This window comes from Bubalus kerabau, chromosome 18 (assembly GCF_029407905.1).
Source record: "Bubalus kerabau isolate K-KA32 ecotype Philippines breed swamp buffalo chromosome 18, PCC_UOA_SB_1v2, whole genome shotgun sequence".
In the NCBI taxonomy this organism is placed as follows: Eukaryota; Metazoa; Chordata; class Mammalia; order Artiodactyla; family Bovidae; genus Bubalus; species Bubalus kerabau.
In genome coordinates this window covers 13,258,227-13,271,384 of record NC_073641.1, presented here as the reverse complement: position 1 = coordinate 13,271,384, position 13,158 = coordinate 13,258,227, and the positions used below count along the sequence as shown (strand labels likewise).

At 41.6% G+C, this 13,158-nt stretch overlaps 1 protein-coding gene across 18 annotated transcripts in view; it reads left to right on the top strand.

Moving 5' to 3' along the window:
- Positions 1 to 12,128, top strand: part of PIK3R1 (phosphoinositide-3-kinase regulatory subunit 1) — a 648,380-nt gene extending 636,252 nt beyond the window's left edge. For 17 of the 18 annotated variants that reach the window (XM_055555105.1, XM_055555102.1, XM_055555104.1 and 14 more), the window contains 9 exons: positions 3,489 to 3,591; positions 4,143 to 4,241; positions 4,360 to 4,540; positions 4,807 to 4,932; positions 5,663 to 5,805; positions 6,014 to 6,190; positions 6,289 to 6,357; positions 7,068 to 7,238; positions 8,124 to 12,128. In XM_055555105.1, the coding sequence (XP_055411080.1) occupies positions 3,489 to 3,591; positions 4,143 to 4,241; positions 4,360 to 4,540; positions 4,807 to 4,932; positions 5,663 to 5,805; positions 6,014 to 6,190; positions 6,289 to 6,357; positions 7,068 to 7,238; positions 8,124 to 8,313 (1,259 nt within the window). In that variant the 3' untranslated portion in view covers positions 8,314 to 12,128. Of the gene's footprint in view, positions 1 to 1,630; positions 2,082 to 3,488; positions 3,592 to 4,142; positions 4,242 to 4,359; positions 4,541 to 4,806; positions 4,933 to 5,662; positions 5,806 to 6,013; positions 6,191 to 6,288; positions 6,358 to 7,067; positions 7,239 to 8,123 lie in introns of those variants that run through there. The other variant, XM_055555119.1, reaches the window with a different exon arrangement.
- The last annotated feature ends 1,030 nt before the right edge of the window (positions 12,129 to 13,158 follow it).

Sequence of the window (13,158 nt, the reverse complement as noted above, 5' to 3'; positions counted from 1 at the left end):
TTTTTCCCCATTGTCGGATACAAGCATTTCCAAGGGAAACCGTTGAAATGCATAACCTGCAAAGTAAGTTGCCTTTCATTTATGCACTGTTCTGCCCCTTGGCTTTTGCACTGTTTTGGGGGGACTCTTTTGGAAGGTTCATTTCTACTGTGTGTGTGTGTGTGTGTGTGTGTGTGTGTGTGTGTGTGTGTGTCTCTCCGTCTCCCAGGGAGAGAGGGAGAGATAGTAAGCACTGCATGAGGAGGGCAGATGAGAAATTAGTGGAACCACTCCCCCATTTCCTTGGGCAGTGTAAGGGAAAGATGGGGCTCCCGTTGGAAATGGGGAGGGAAGGTAATTACCAAGTGCTGGTCTGGAAGTTGGGGTCTGGCCAGGCCTGGGAGAGACGTGAGAAGTCACCTGTCTCCCTGCCCTCCTCCCGGGTCTGTTTGCCACATGGGCTCCAGCGGCAGGACCGGTTTGCACCAAGTGCGTCCAGAGGCATGGGGTGGGGGAAGCCCTTGGGGCTGTCGCGATGGCCGTAGCTGCTGGGAGGACTTGGGTCAACATTTTTATTAAACTCAAAAAAATTCTTTTTCTTAATCTTTTCTGAGGGCTTATCCCCCCACCATCACTTTTACCATTTTTACCATTTGTCTTTGCATTTCGGGTTACTTAAGCTTTAAGCAGAGAGAGCATGTGAGTGAGAGAGGGTGGGAGGGTGTAGGATGCATCTGCCTTCCTCCTTAGTGGGAAAATGAAATAAGCTGGAAGAGGGACACGTGAGCAGTGCTCAAAGACTGCCTTGCCTTTGCTATTTCTATATATTTTTTGATTCCAAATTTGACAGAACTTCTAAGAATAAATTTCAAGGGCTTCTGTGTTCTTTAAATTGTCACAGAAATATGTGACAGGCACACGTACGCAGATCACACAGCCCACTGTAGTTTTTTAAATTAGCTACATTTACCATGGGTGAGGGAAACCTTTTCTTCCTTCCTCCCTGCTCATTATAGAAGAACTAGCATTTAGATTTATAGGGGAGTTGATTTCTTTACATTAAATACTGCTAAGAAGGAATAATATTTCTTCCCAAAGTGAGGCATTTGAGATGGAAGGGGGGAAAAAGGTACCCCCCCCCCAAGTGATCACATCACCCACCCCCTCAAGCAGTATTTAGCACAGTAAATCTGAAGATGGGCTCATCAGTGAGAAATACTTTGCAAAGATAACTCTGCCTGTACTCTGCATTCTGATATTATGGCCTGTCTTTTTTTGAGGGGAGGGGGTTGCATTCCATATTCTATAAAGTCTAGTTTCAACTGCAGTGTTTAATAGAGATTTTTGCCTCTACATTTTCTTTTAATTGTGCTTTCTAATGTAGTACATTTGTGGCACTGTATAAGTTCTGAGTGCATGAAATATCCAGAGAGTTCTTGATCCTTCTTGCTCTTAATATATATCGGAGGCATTTTAGGACTGTAAAACATATCTTAAGTATACCATTTGGATGCCTTTGTAAGATTTTTAAACCAAGAAATGATCAGGCTATCTATAAACCCAGATGCATTAGGGGGAGGCAGGGACGGGGTGGGGGGGGGGAAGCTACGTGCTGCTGCATATCAGCTTTGTCAGCCTGCCAACAGTGGAGCATACCATGCTGCAAGGAGCAATAAAAAAGGAATTAGAAAACTCACGGCTCAAGAAGAACAGTCAGATTAAACACCTTTTTGAAACGAAGAGCGTTTACACATTGCAGCTCTGTCAAATGTAGGATCTTCGTGAGGTCGGGGCTGTGTTAAGGCTGGTAGGGACGAGAAATGATGAAGCAGGAGTGGTCTGGTGACATTTTTGTGACTTGATTGGCTGGGGTGTGTGATGTCATAGGTTACAGTGCAGCCCCTTATAGGTTTTAAAATGAATTCCAAGACACCATTACAAAGAAAGCCGGACTCTTTTCTTATAACTGAGCTCAGCCAAGGAAACTCTCGCACAAATGTACAACACTGTTTGGAATATGGAAGACCTGGATTTAGAATATGCTAAGACAGATATAAATTGTGGCACAGACTTGATGTTTTATATAGAAATGGATCCACCAGGTAATACTGCAGTATTCTTTAGAGAACTGGTTAATGTTGTGGCATTTAATTTTTTTGACAACTGCTATTAACAGCTCCTCTTTGGATGTCTGTTTTTATTAATTTGTTCTAATTTAATGAGTTTGCTCACAGTGTGAAAATGAAACAAATGGTTTGACTGCCTGTGGAAGCAAGCAGGTCAGGCTGTGTTTGGTAAATGCTTATTCTTAGTTGAATGGATATAAATTGGATTCCAGCTTTTCACCTGTGTCTTTTGTTACTCGAGCTCGTTTGCTATTTGGGTTATATTGTTGTATATTGTTCCTTTAATTAAAAGGCTGCATCCTTGGTGCTTCTTTTCTGACAGTGGTTGAGAACAGTGTGGTACTTTGCAGTGATAACACTCGGTACTTTAGAAAGCATGTCAAATGTAGCAGTGATTGCAACTCAGTTCTTGGTGCCCTGAAAATATTCTGAATCAAATGTTGAGACTCCGTCTGCTCTCTCTTCTTTTAAGATACTGCAGTGAGAGAAGTTGGCTTTCCATTATTGAGTCTCAGGCATTATAAGATATACCTGCTAGACTCCTGAAATAATTTTTGCTTAAAATGTAACAGTGGTGCTTTAAAACTTATGACTTAGAATTTAGCAAGATATCCTAGACTTATTTTACTTTCTCAATTATTTCAGCCTTCCTCCCAATTAAGAAATTCAGAAATACTGCAGTCTTTATTTGTCACCAATTGGTATATGAATACTGATTTGACATTGAGGAAGAGGGGATATGGTTTTTAATCAGTCTTGGCATAATGTAGAGCATAGTTATCCAATAGAATATTAACATGAATACTAAAGAGATTGAGGTCACAGAGGAGTCTCTTCAAGTGGCATTTGGCAGAACAGTGCCTGAAATACTAAGATTAGAGAAACCCAATTCCTCCTCTTAAAACATATTGCTGTGTAGATGAGCTTTTTTATTACCGCAACGGCATTTGTGGAGGACAGAAAGGAAATCTGTCTTTTATAATTAAATAAGAGAGGAGGAAATTAAAACCAAGCCATGTGATTCCTCCTGCTACTCTGTTCGTGGTTTCTTACTTTAGCTAGATTTGACCAGATATGAAACTTTAATACAACTCAAACCTAAAAGTAGAAGATGCTGTGACCCTGGATTTACTTTGAAATTCATTTACATGGCCAGCCCATTTTATTTGCTAGTCTCTAAGCTCTTTTTTAAAATTTTAATCGGTAGTCAAAAATTTCTGATTTTAAAAAAAGAAAGTTTCATGGACTTGTACATTACTGCTGTGTTTCATAGCTAATCTTTTCTACATGAAAATGTTGTTTATCTAAGGGAACTTGGGTAGAATTTTAAATGTTTATTTGCAGTTGGGATTGCAAAAACTTTTTTTTCTCCTCCATCTACAGCACTGCCTCCCAAACCACCAAAACCCACTACTGTAGCCAACAACGGTATGAATAACAATATGTCTTTACAAGATGCTGAATGGTACTGGGGAGATATCTCGAGGTAAGGCTATAGAGACTCTGAGTTTTTCAGCAGAGCTGGGGAGTTTAGAGGAAGAGAAAGCAAAGCAAAAGCACCAGCTTGCTAAATTCCATTTTTAGGATATCATCCAACATAAGCATGAAGCATAGTTGGTTCCCTTCCAGAGACGACCATAGAAGTCACTGAGCTCTGGGGAGCTGTGGGTGCTGGATGCCGCAGGAAATTAAATACCCGAGAAGTTTCATTATTGACAGAGATGTCAGGGAGGCAGTAGGGTGAAGTGGCACTGCCTCGAGGCAGAGTGGAAAGTCACTCTCTTTATTAGACAAGAACTCTCAGAATTAACGTTAAATGTAACGAAGTGGCATTTTTAGTCTAAGCATTTTTTTTTTTTTTTTTTTTTTTTTTTTGAGGGGAGTAAAGAGGCAACCCTTTGGGCATCATGATTTTCTGTGCTGATTTGTCCAGAGTGACTGGGGTGTTAATTCTGAAAATGCCTTTAAAAAACATAACTCGAGAACCATCAAATCTTCGAGGTGAGCATTGTCTCCTGTTCTTTTCCCTTCCTTCAGGGAAGAAGTGAATGAAAAACTTCGAGACACAGCTGATGGGACCTTTTTGGTACGAGACGCATCTACTAAAATGCACGGGGATTACACGCTTACACTAAGGTGAGTTAGGGCACGTGGCTAGAATGGCATGTTCAGGGTGATGGTAGAACATACCGGGGTTTGTTTTTTTTTTTTTTAAGAGAATTCTAATGCCATTATTTTTATATTGCATTTGCAGGAAAGGAGGAAATAACAAATTAATCAAAATATTTCACCGAGATGGGAAATATGGCTTCTCTGACCCATTAACCTTCAACTCTGTGGTTGAACTAATAAACCACTACCGGAATGAATCTCTAGCTCAGTATAATCCCAAACTGGATGTGAAATTACTTTATCCAGTATCCAAATACCAACAGGTAATCACATACCCATGTTATTATATTTGTAAAAGATTCTTTTATTGTGTAGAAAATATTTTGAGGCAGATGAATTCCATGTCATTAAACTCAAAAAACTTTCAAACTGTAATTTTGTGATCACAAGTGTATAAAATACTTTAACAATAAAATACTGTAACAAAATATTTGATGTGGAAAAATCCTCCCAACAATGGTCATTTAAAAGTACCTTATCAACTAAATTTATTTTTCCCTTTTTCTTCCAATCTCTATAATCCTTCCAGGATCAGGTTGTCAAAGAAGATAATATTGAAGCTGTAGGGAAAAAATTACATGAATATAACACTCAATTTCAAGAAAAAAGTCGGGAATATGATAGATTATATGAAGACTATACCCGAACTTCCCAGGTGAGTTTTCTGTGAAAATCACATTTAAACTGTAGAGTTCTTAATTATTAGAATCAAGTGCATGTTATATTCAGCTTCCAAAAAAGACTGTAAAATGTTTTTTTCTAGCAATAGAGTGATAAGAGAGATCATTTATTTGTGAATCATTGTTGATTATTCTAGTACTTACTATATCTCTAAACCTTTTAAATGAAGCCTGTAAGTATCAGAATAATAAATTAAGTTGATTTGACATAATTGCTGACTGCAGAATTCTCTTTAGAGTAAAAGCTAATACTAACTGGAAGTTCTACAGACTTGTCTAATCTCTGAAATGGGGATTTAACCATGATAGGTAGGTCCTGTTGCAATGAAAGGTTGAGGCTACATTTACTGCCTTGTTTTCCTAGAGGCTTAATCTCCTCTAGGCCATCACATATCTGGGACCGCCAGAGGGAGCAGAAGGATGCCATAAACTGCTGATAAAAGTGGAATGGTTTTTAAAAAAGGATGAAAACTGTAGCAAAGTGTCAAGCAATCATCTTCCATAGACTGGGAAAATTCTCCAAAGGAAATGTGTGCTTCTCTGATACTATTTTAAGGAGTTTTATGAATTAGTCCTACCTTGCTAACACTAGGACTTACGTGTCAGACAGTAGTGCCAATCAATTGTCTCTAGCAGTGTCTTGCTGTAAGAAATAGTCTGTTTTGTGAAAGGAATGACCCTGTCTTATTACAATTTGTGTTGCAGGAAATCCAAATGAAAAGAACAGCTATTGAAGCATTTAATGAAACCATAAAAATATTTGAAGAACAGTGCCAAACCCAGGAGCGGTACAGCAAAGAATACATAGAAAAGTTCAAACGTGAAGGCAATGAGACGGAAATCCAAAGGTTGGTGACCTGGGCGGCTTTCACTGTCCTTGTGCTTGAGCTCACCACACTTCTCTTATACTGTCTAAAGGTGACCTCTGTTTCTATGAAATGACAGGGAGAGAAAGCATTCTTTACCTGAGGCGAACTGCTGAGAATCAATACTGAAACCTTGGGGGAACTTTCATGATTCTCCAGGTAATTACAGATGCATCTCTCTTGCCTACAGGATTATGCATAATTATGAAAAGTTAAAGTCTCGAATCAGTGAAATTGTCGACAGCAGAAGGAGATTGGAAGAGGACTTGAAGAAGCAGGCGGCTGAGTATCGTGAGATTGACAAACGCATGAACAGCATTAAACCAGACCTCATTCAGCTAAGAAAGACGAGAGACCAATACTTGATGTATGTACTGGAAGTGGAATCCTGCCCGTGCACGATAGGTAATTGCGAAAATAAAGGATAGGTTCTTAATGCATTTTCTTTTTAAAACTCTTTTCCAGGTGGTTGACTCAGAAAGGTGTTCGGCAGAAGAAATTGAACGAGTGGCTGGGCAATGAAAACACTGAAGAGTAAGTAGTTAGTACAGATGGGAGGCAGCAGGGGTGATTTTTTTTCTTTTGAGGAAAATGCACGACTTGCTTTGTCTGCAGAGCAAGTGAGGAATGGACTATCTTGTAGGAGAAAATACATCTGTCTCATTACCGAGACTTTTCAAAAAGGAAAGTTTAGCAAAGGAGAATGTAGATTTATCCACACCACCTCCCCACCCCCACCATAGGCTGGGGAATGAGTGACCCTGTGTCCATAATGAAGCCCCAGAACCATCTGGAAAATCCCAACATATTTTGGGAACAGTCAGAGGGGAGTTGGGAGGGAGACAACTGCTGTTGAGTATATTTTTAAAGCTTATGTATACCTTTTGTTTCAATTATTTAAAAACTGGCGTTCCTCCTAGTCAGTCAATTTCCTGATCTAAACTGGACAAACAGGATTGTTTAATACCATCCTCTCTGCCCAGGTAGCTGAGCATAGTTGCCGACTTGAAAACAGGAAGAGTCTCACTTAGTGCTGCTAGTTTTGTTCCGGGGGTTGAAGGCTAAACTCTATGAGGAAGCTCAGGCCCGAGGAGCTGGTTGAGTCAGCCCCGTGACCGCCAGCCTGAGTCGCTCAGAGCAGAGGCAGGAACTAGGGCCAGGCGATAGGCGGGCTTTTCCTCAGAGGGGCAGCGAGTGGCCGCCACTTGCACTTCACTCAGAAACCTCCTCTTCCACCTTTTCAGCCAATATTCGCTGGTAGAAGATGATGAGGATTTGCCCCACCACGACGAGAAGACTTGGAATGTTGGAAGCAGCAACCGAAACAAAGCTGAAAACCTGTTGCGAGGAAAGCGAGACGGCACTTTTCTTGTCCGGGAAAGCAGTAAACAGGGCTGCTACGCCTGCTCTGTGGTGTATGTATCGCCAGCCAATTATCTGTCTTGTGAAACACGTCAAGGAGGTATTCCAGCCAGCCAGCCAGCTAACCTTGGGGGCAAGGATTTGAAAAAGTTCTAATTGTCAAGCATTACAATAGTGTAGAAGAGGAAATAAAACCTAATATTTGAACATCTAAGCAGGAGCATCGGTTCAGAGGGCTAGTAGAAAGCAAGCTGCTATTCAGGTGGAGAACTGGGGCTCTGGGCGGCAGTTCAGCAGCTGTCTCATCAAGAGAAGTCTTTTGCTTTTCATCTTTAAAATGGAAACAGCCATACTTGCTGTTTGGGGGGCTTCTGTATAGTTAAAAATCTGAGGAGATTCACGTGGAAGCACCACCAACAGGTAAAGTCCCCATCAGGGACCAGTTAAAACAGTAAGAGAAAGGGCTCTGCTCACTGTCCCTACCAAGAGAAGACATTTCCCTCCTAGGGCAGGTTTTCCTTTGTTTATTGTCAGAGTCTGGGGAGTACCATGAAGGGGGAGAGGTTGGATCACTAACATTATTTCAGAGAAGCGAGTGGCCTGCTGAAGGAAAAGGCTCTCGGGTATTTTCTAGCATGTCATCTCCCTCCATGTAAGCAGAGGACCACTGCCGCAGGAAGGAAAGGGGAAAGACCTTGAATAGAGGACAAGGCAATAGGAGAATTGAGAGTAGATGGAGAGGTATGTGGACAATTCCATACCTGTCTCAAAATGACCATCCAGCTGCTCAGTGACACTGGTTACCTCCCCAAATCACTCAGCCACTAAGGAGCACGGGGACAGCACCACCAGTCCAGAGCTCAGGCAGCATCGGGTGTACCTTTGCATGACGCTCTTCTTTAGCTCACGCAGGCCCGTGTGCTCTCTCCCCCATGCAGGGTGGACGGCGAGGTCAAGCACTGCGTCATCAACAAGACGGCCACGGGCTATGGCTTCGCCGAGCCCTACAACCTGTACAGCTCCCTCAAGGAGCTGGTGCTCCACTACCAGCACACCTCCCTCGTGCAGCACAATGACTCCCTCAACGTCACACTAGCCTACCCGGTGTACGCGCAGCAGAGGCGATGAAGGGCCACCCTCCAGCCTGCTCCTCACCTTTGACTCCCCAAGGCCTCTGGCAAGCACAGGGCTCCCCTGCAGCCTGACCTGGGAACTGAGCTGCGGACACCCAGCCACCTGTCTTCAGATGGGACTCGAGCCTTCGACCCCACGGCAGGAAGGGAAGACGCATCGCAGGGCCACGCACCGGACAGCCGCCGTTCCTCGTCTGGAGTGCTTCGTCAGCCTTTCTCTCTTCCCTCTTTCTGTTTTGTTTTTGTTTTTTGTTTTTTTTTGGGGTTTAATTTAAAGCCACAACCACACACAAAGAGAAAAAGAAATGCAAAAATCTCTGCGTGCAGGGACAAAGAGGCCTTTAACCATGGTGCTTGTTCGTGCTTTCAGAAGCTTTACCAGCTCAAGAGTTGGGACCTTGGAGACCGGAGCGGGGACGGGCTGATGAGCCCTAGCCTGGGGTCGCTCGGTCCAGCCTGGGCGTTGCCATGCACGGTGGCCCCCAGACGCACTGCACTGTGGATTATTTCATTTTCTAACGAAATGAACTGATATGTAGCAGAAAGGCACTTCCGCTCGCAGGGAACACTTGAGGGAACGTCTGCTCCGTGTGTTCAGAGGAAATTCTGTTGTAGCAGAGTGCCAGAAAGTGTTTTGTTGAAATTCTTAAACCAAGAAGACCCACCAACAGAAAAATGGAACTTCAAAAACAGGACTTCAAAATGACATTTAGTATATAAAATATGTACATACCATTGGATGACTAACTATCAAATAGATGGATTTGTATCAATACCAAATAGCTTCTGTTTTGTTGTGCTGAAGGCTAAATTCACAGTGCTATGCAATTCTTAATTTTCACTGTTGTTATCTGTTTTAAATGTACCTTCAGAATAAGCTTCCCCTGCCCCCGTTTTTGTTGCTTGAAAATACTGTCCCTGATTTTTTTTTTTTTGTTAATATTCATTTTGTTACTCATTTCCTTTTTTTTTTTTTTTAAAGAAATGTACAGGATGCCAGTTTAAAAAAAAATGGCTTCAGAATTAAAACTATGAAATATTTTACAGTCTTTCTTGTACAGAGTACTTGGCTGTTAGCCCAAGGTTAAAAAGTTCATAACAGATTTTTTTTTTTTTTTTTGGACTAAATGTTTTGTTGGGCAGTGCCTGATAAGCTTCAAAGCTGCTTTATTCAATTAAAAAAAAAAAGATATATGAATATGACAAAGTATCGCTGAGTTCAACAATGTTGTTTCAAGACTTAAGATACGGTACCTGGCAATGTTTGTTTCGTAAAGAATTGTGAACTTCTTGAATATAGGGAGGGGGATGTAGCAAAGGGTTGTACAAGTGGGGTGGGGGAGGGTTGGCGAGATGGCATGCACTTTTTCTTGTGGTTACGGAGAAGTGGGTCGCTGCAAAGTGGAGTCTCTTCCCACTTTGATCTGCTACTTACTATGCCCTCATGACAATTACAGACCTCCTGGAACGCTAGTTCTTAGGAAGGCAGGCAGGGTCTTTGAGCAGTGTTCATCCTTGTTGGAAACACTGATTTCAAAATATCATTGCTGCATTTAGAAAACCTGTCTCTCTTTAACATTAGATGACCCATTACCAACCAGCCAACATCCATTTTAAGAAAAAGCATGACCTGAAAAGGATATTTTTATCCAGGTATCTGCTATTTTCCTAGCTTTCCATTCAAGAGCTTTCCATTCAGAGAGCCTCACATGGTCATCATCGTTCCTGCCCCGATTGTGGGGGAGCTTGTTGAAGTCATGGCCGTTGTAGGAATCATAGTAACAGTCCTCATTCACCCAAATAATTGTATGTGTTATTACTTCATTGTGGGGAAGAGGGAGGAATTGTTAGAGTATTCTTTCCAACTTACTTTAGCAAGAGCAAGCGGTGTCTATCCCCAACTTTTGTATGTAAAAGCCTTTCAGTTTACTGGGAACTGTACCTACACTGGAAGGAATAAAGGGGAGATTAAAATGGAATCTTACAACGTCAGTTCTTCTTGCTCAATATTAGATTCTCCACAGCTTTGTTTCTCTTTCTTTCCAACTACTGGGGTAAGGGGTTTTGTTTTGTTTTTGATGTTGTTCCTTTGAAAGGATCAGTCCCGCAGCTGACTTAACTAGAATGTATTTTTTTTTCCTTTTTACATGAAGCTACTCATATCAAGAGCAATAGTCAGTCTTACAGCCAGACAGACTGTCAGTCCTCAAACTTGACTGTACTGACCTGACCATCTCCCTTTCATCTCCAGACAATTGATGATTCCCCTAGTTTTAGTCTAGGAGTGTCTGCTTTACAACTATCCTTCCATGTCATACAGAAGCCCAACCATTAGTAAACAGTAGTTTTATCAGCTAGGTTTATTGCTTTTTTGATAGCACATCCATGTATATTATTAACTTTCATTTAATTTCTAAACTATCTGAGATGGAGTATTTCGTGGAAAAGCTACTGTTCTGTTCACATTTTTTGCTTCCACACTTTGCAAGATGGCATGGTATTAGGCACTTGCCTCATTTCTACATCTCATGAGCATAAATGCAGATTTTTCTTTGAACAGCAAAGGCAGAATTCATGATTTCCTATCACAGTGAGTCACACCTTACCTAGGATGCTACGCCTCTGCCCGACGCCTTATTGATAGTGTATAGCATCCCATCACATCTGTCTTTGTAGATGTTTGACCAGCAGCGTTCTTGGAGTCCAGCCATTCATCTTACAGCACTGAGTGGCTTGTGAGTATAAATGGATAAAGCAGAGGCATTCCTGATACATGCTTACATCCATGTGTTGATTTTCCCCACCCGGTATAGCATCCTGAAGGTAAAAGCCAGAAGCTAAGCTGCAGAGAGGCTGTGATGGGGCTGTAGAAGTGGGAGCGCTGCGATCTGAAATTACCCACGAGAAAAAAATCACAACCATGAGGAAAAGGCAGAAAACTTGTTTTTGCAACTTCTGACAACTTCACGGCCCTTGATATATGTATATATGTATATGTGCATGGACTGTTTCCAGTACACCTTTCAGCCAAAACAGATCCACAGTCGTTGAGTTCAAGTACATAACGAGACAATGTCTAGTACAATTCTTGTATATGTGTATGGGGTTTTTTTCTTTGAAGTTGTTTTGTTTTGTCTTAACAAAGGTGAAAATTGTTTGCAAGTGGAGTGAGAAGTTCATAATTCTTTGGCTTTTTTCTGTTTAAAAGTTACTCCTTTGGGGTAGCTGGTCTCCGTGGCTCACTGAACTTGGAAACCCACGTTTTCAGTGTGTTCAGTCAAATGTGTTGATGTGAACTGTCACTGCGGAACCAACTGCTTTGTCATATAGCTGGTTATGAACTAGTAACGTGTTTGGGAAGTCCTACTGATGTTCCTTTTTGGGAGAAAAATTCTGCTGGTTCTAACAACTGTGCTTCTGCTATGCATGGTATCCAAGTCAGTTGGAAAGCAGACCCTGAAATTTGAGTTTAGGGTCATTTAAGAAAGGGGCAGTTTATAGCACAATGCCTCACATGAGACAAAGTTCTGAAATGCCAAATTCTTATTTTTTAGAAATCTAGTTAAATTACTAGTATAAATGACTAGTATGAACAGAATTGGGTTCATTGGAAACACTAACCAACTTAACATTGAGCTTGTCACCATGAGAGAGCATTAGCTGCCCAGGATGCTGCTATTAAAAAAAAAAAAAAAAGGCAAAACAAAAATAGCTCATTTATATGTGTGTATTTTTTAAAGCTACGATCTGTTCGATGTTTTTACAAATCTGTTTCTATGACATTGTTAAAATAAAGTTGGTCTTTTGACGAGAGGGAGGTTGTCATGGTCAGCTGTAATTTTGCCTTTACAAGGCACCTGGGGCGGGGGGCGGGGGGACTGTGCCTCCTTGACATTTGTTCAAGCTATAGGTTCAATGGAGCTATGTCTTGTTGTTTTAAGTTGCTTTAATGCATTGTATTAGGTCTTCAAACAGAATAAAGGTTGTTTTGAAACTGAAGTCATGGTTTGAAATTTCAGCAATCACCAAAGAAATTTTTAAACACTCTTCCTCTTTATGTTAATAATGTTGCATCTCCTTCTATAGTCCCCCACCCACCCCATCACTGTCATTATCTCGTTTTTGTCCAGTGAGAAAAACAGGAGTGGTCACGTGAATGATGGGTCAGTGTCATTTACATCATTTCACTATATGCTTAATGATGGAAAGAAATAGCTCTAGGTAACATCGTGTCTAAGAAAACGTAATCACTGTCAGTCCCTCCCATTCACCATCCATCTCCAAAGCTGCAGAATCGTTCTCTAAAAACTGGTTGGTGAAAGTAACCTTTGTCCCTCTGTTCTCTGGGCTGCATATATGGGCCAGCCACAGCACAGGGGTCCTGTGAGGCACTGTGCGGCACGCAAAGGTGACATGGACCTCCAGACGGGAAACAAAGAGTCACTCTAGATTCTGCTTTCACATTATAGCATCTAGTCAATATATGTAAACCATTCTTAATCTAAAATGACTTTCCCACTTGTTTTGATTGCTGACTGAATTTATAATGAGGTCACTTTGCATGCACCTGGCACTCAACACCTAAGCAGAGTGAGGGTCCCAGACATGAAGGCATGGTCTGGCGATGGTGATGAGCTGGGCACACAGTAATTACAGTCATGGCAACAATGACTAATACACCAAGTATGGCAGTAACGCTCGGATTCATTTCCTGCTCTTTCCCTGCTCTGTTCTGTATTAGAACTCTCTACTCAGAATCTCCTGACCTCTGGCTTCTAGGGAGCGACTCTCCCTTGTTTCACTACCTCGGTAGTGCATCTAGGTAGTGAATCTCCCAGCT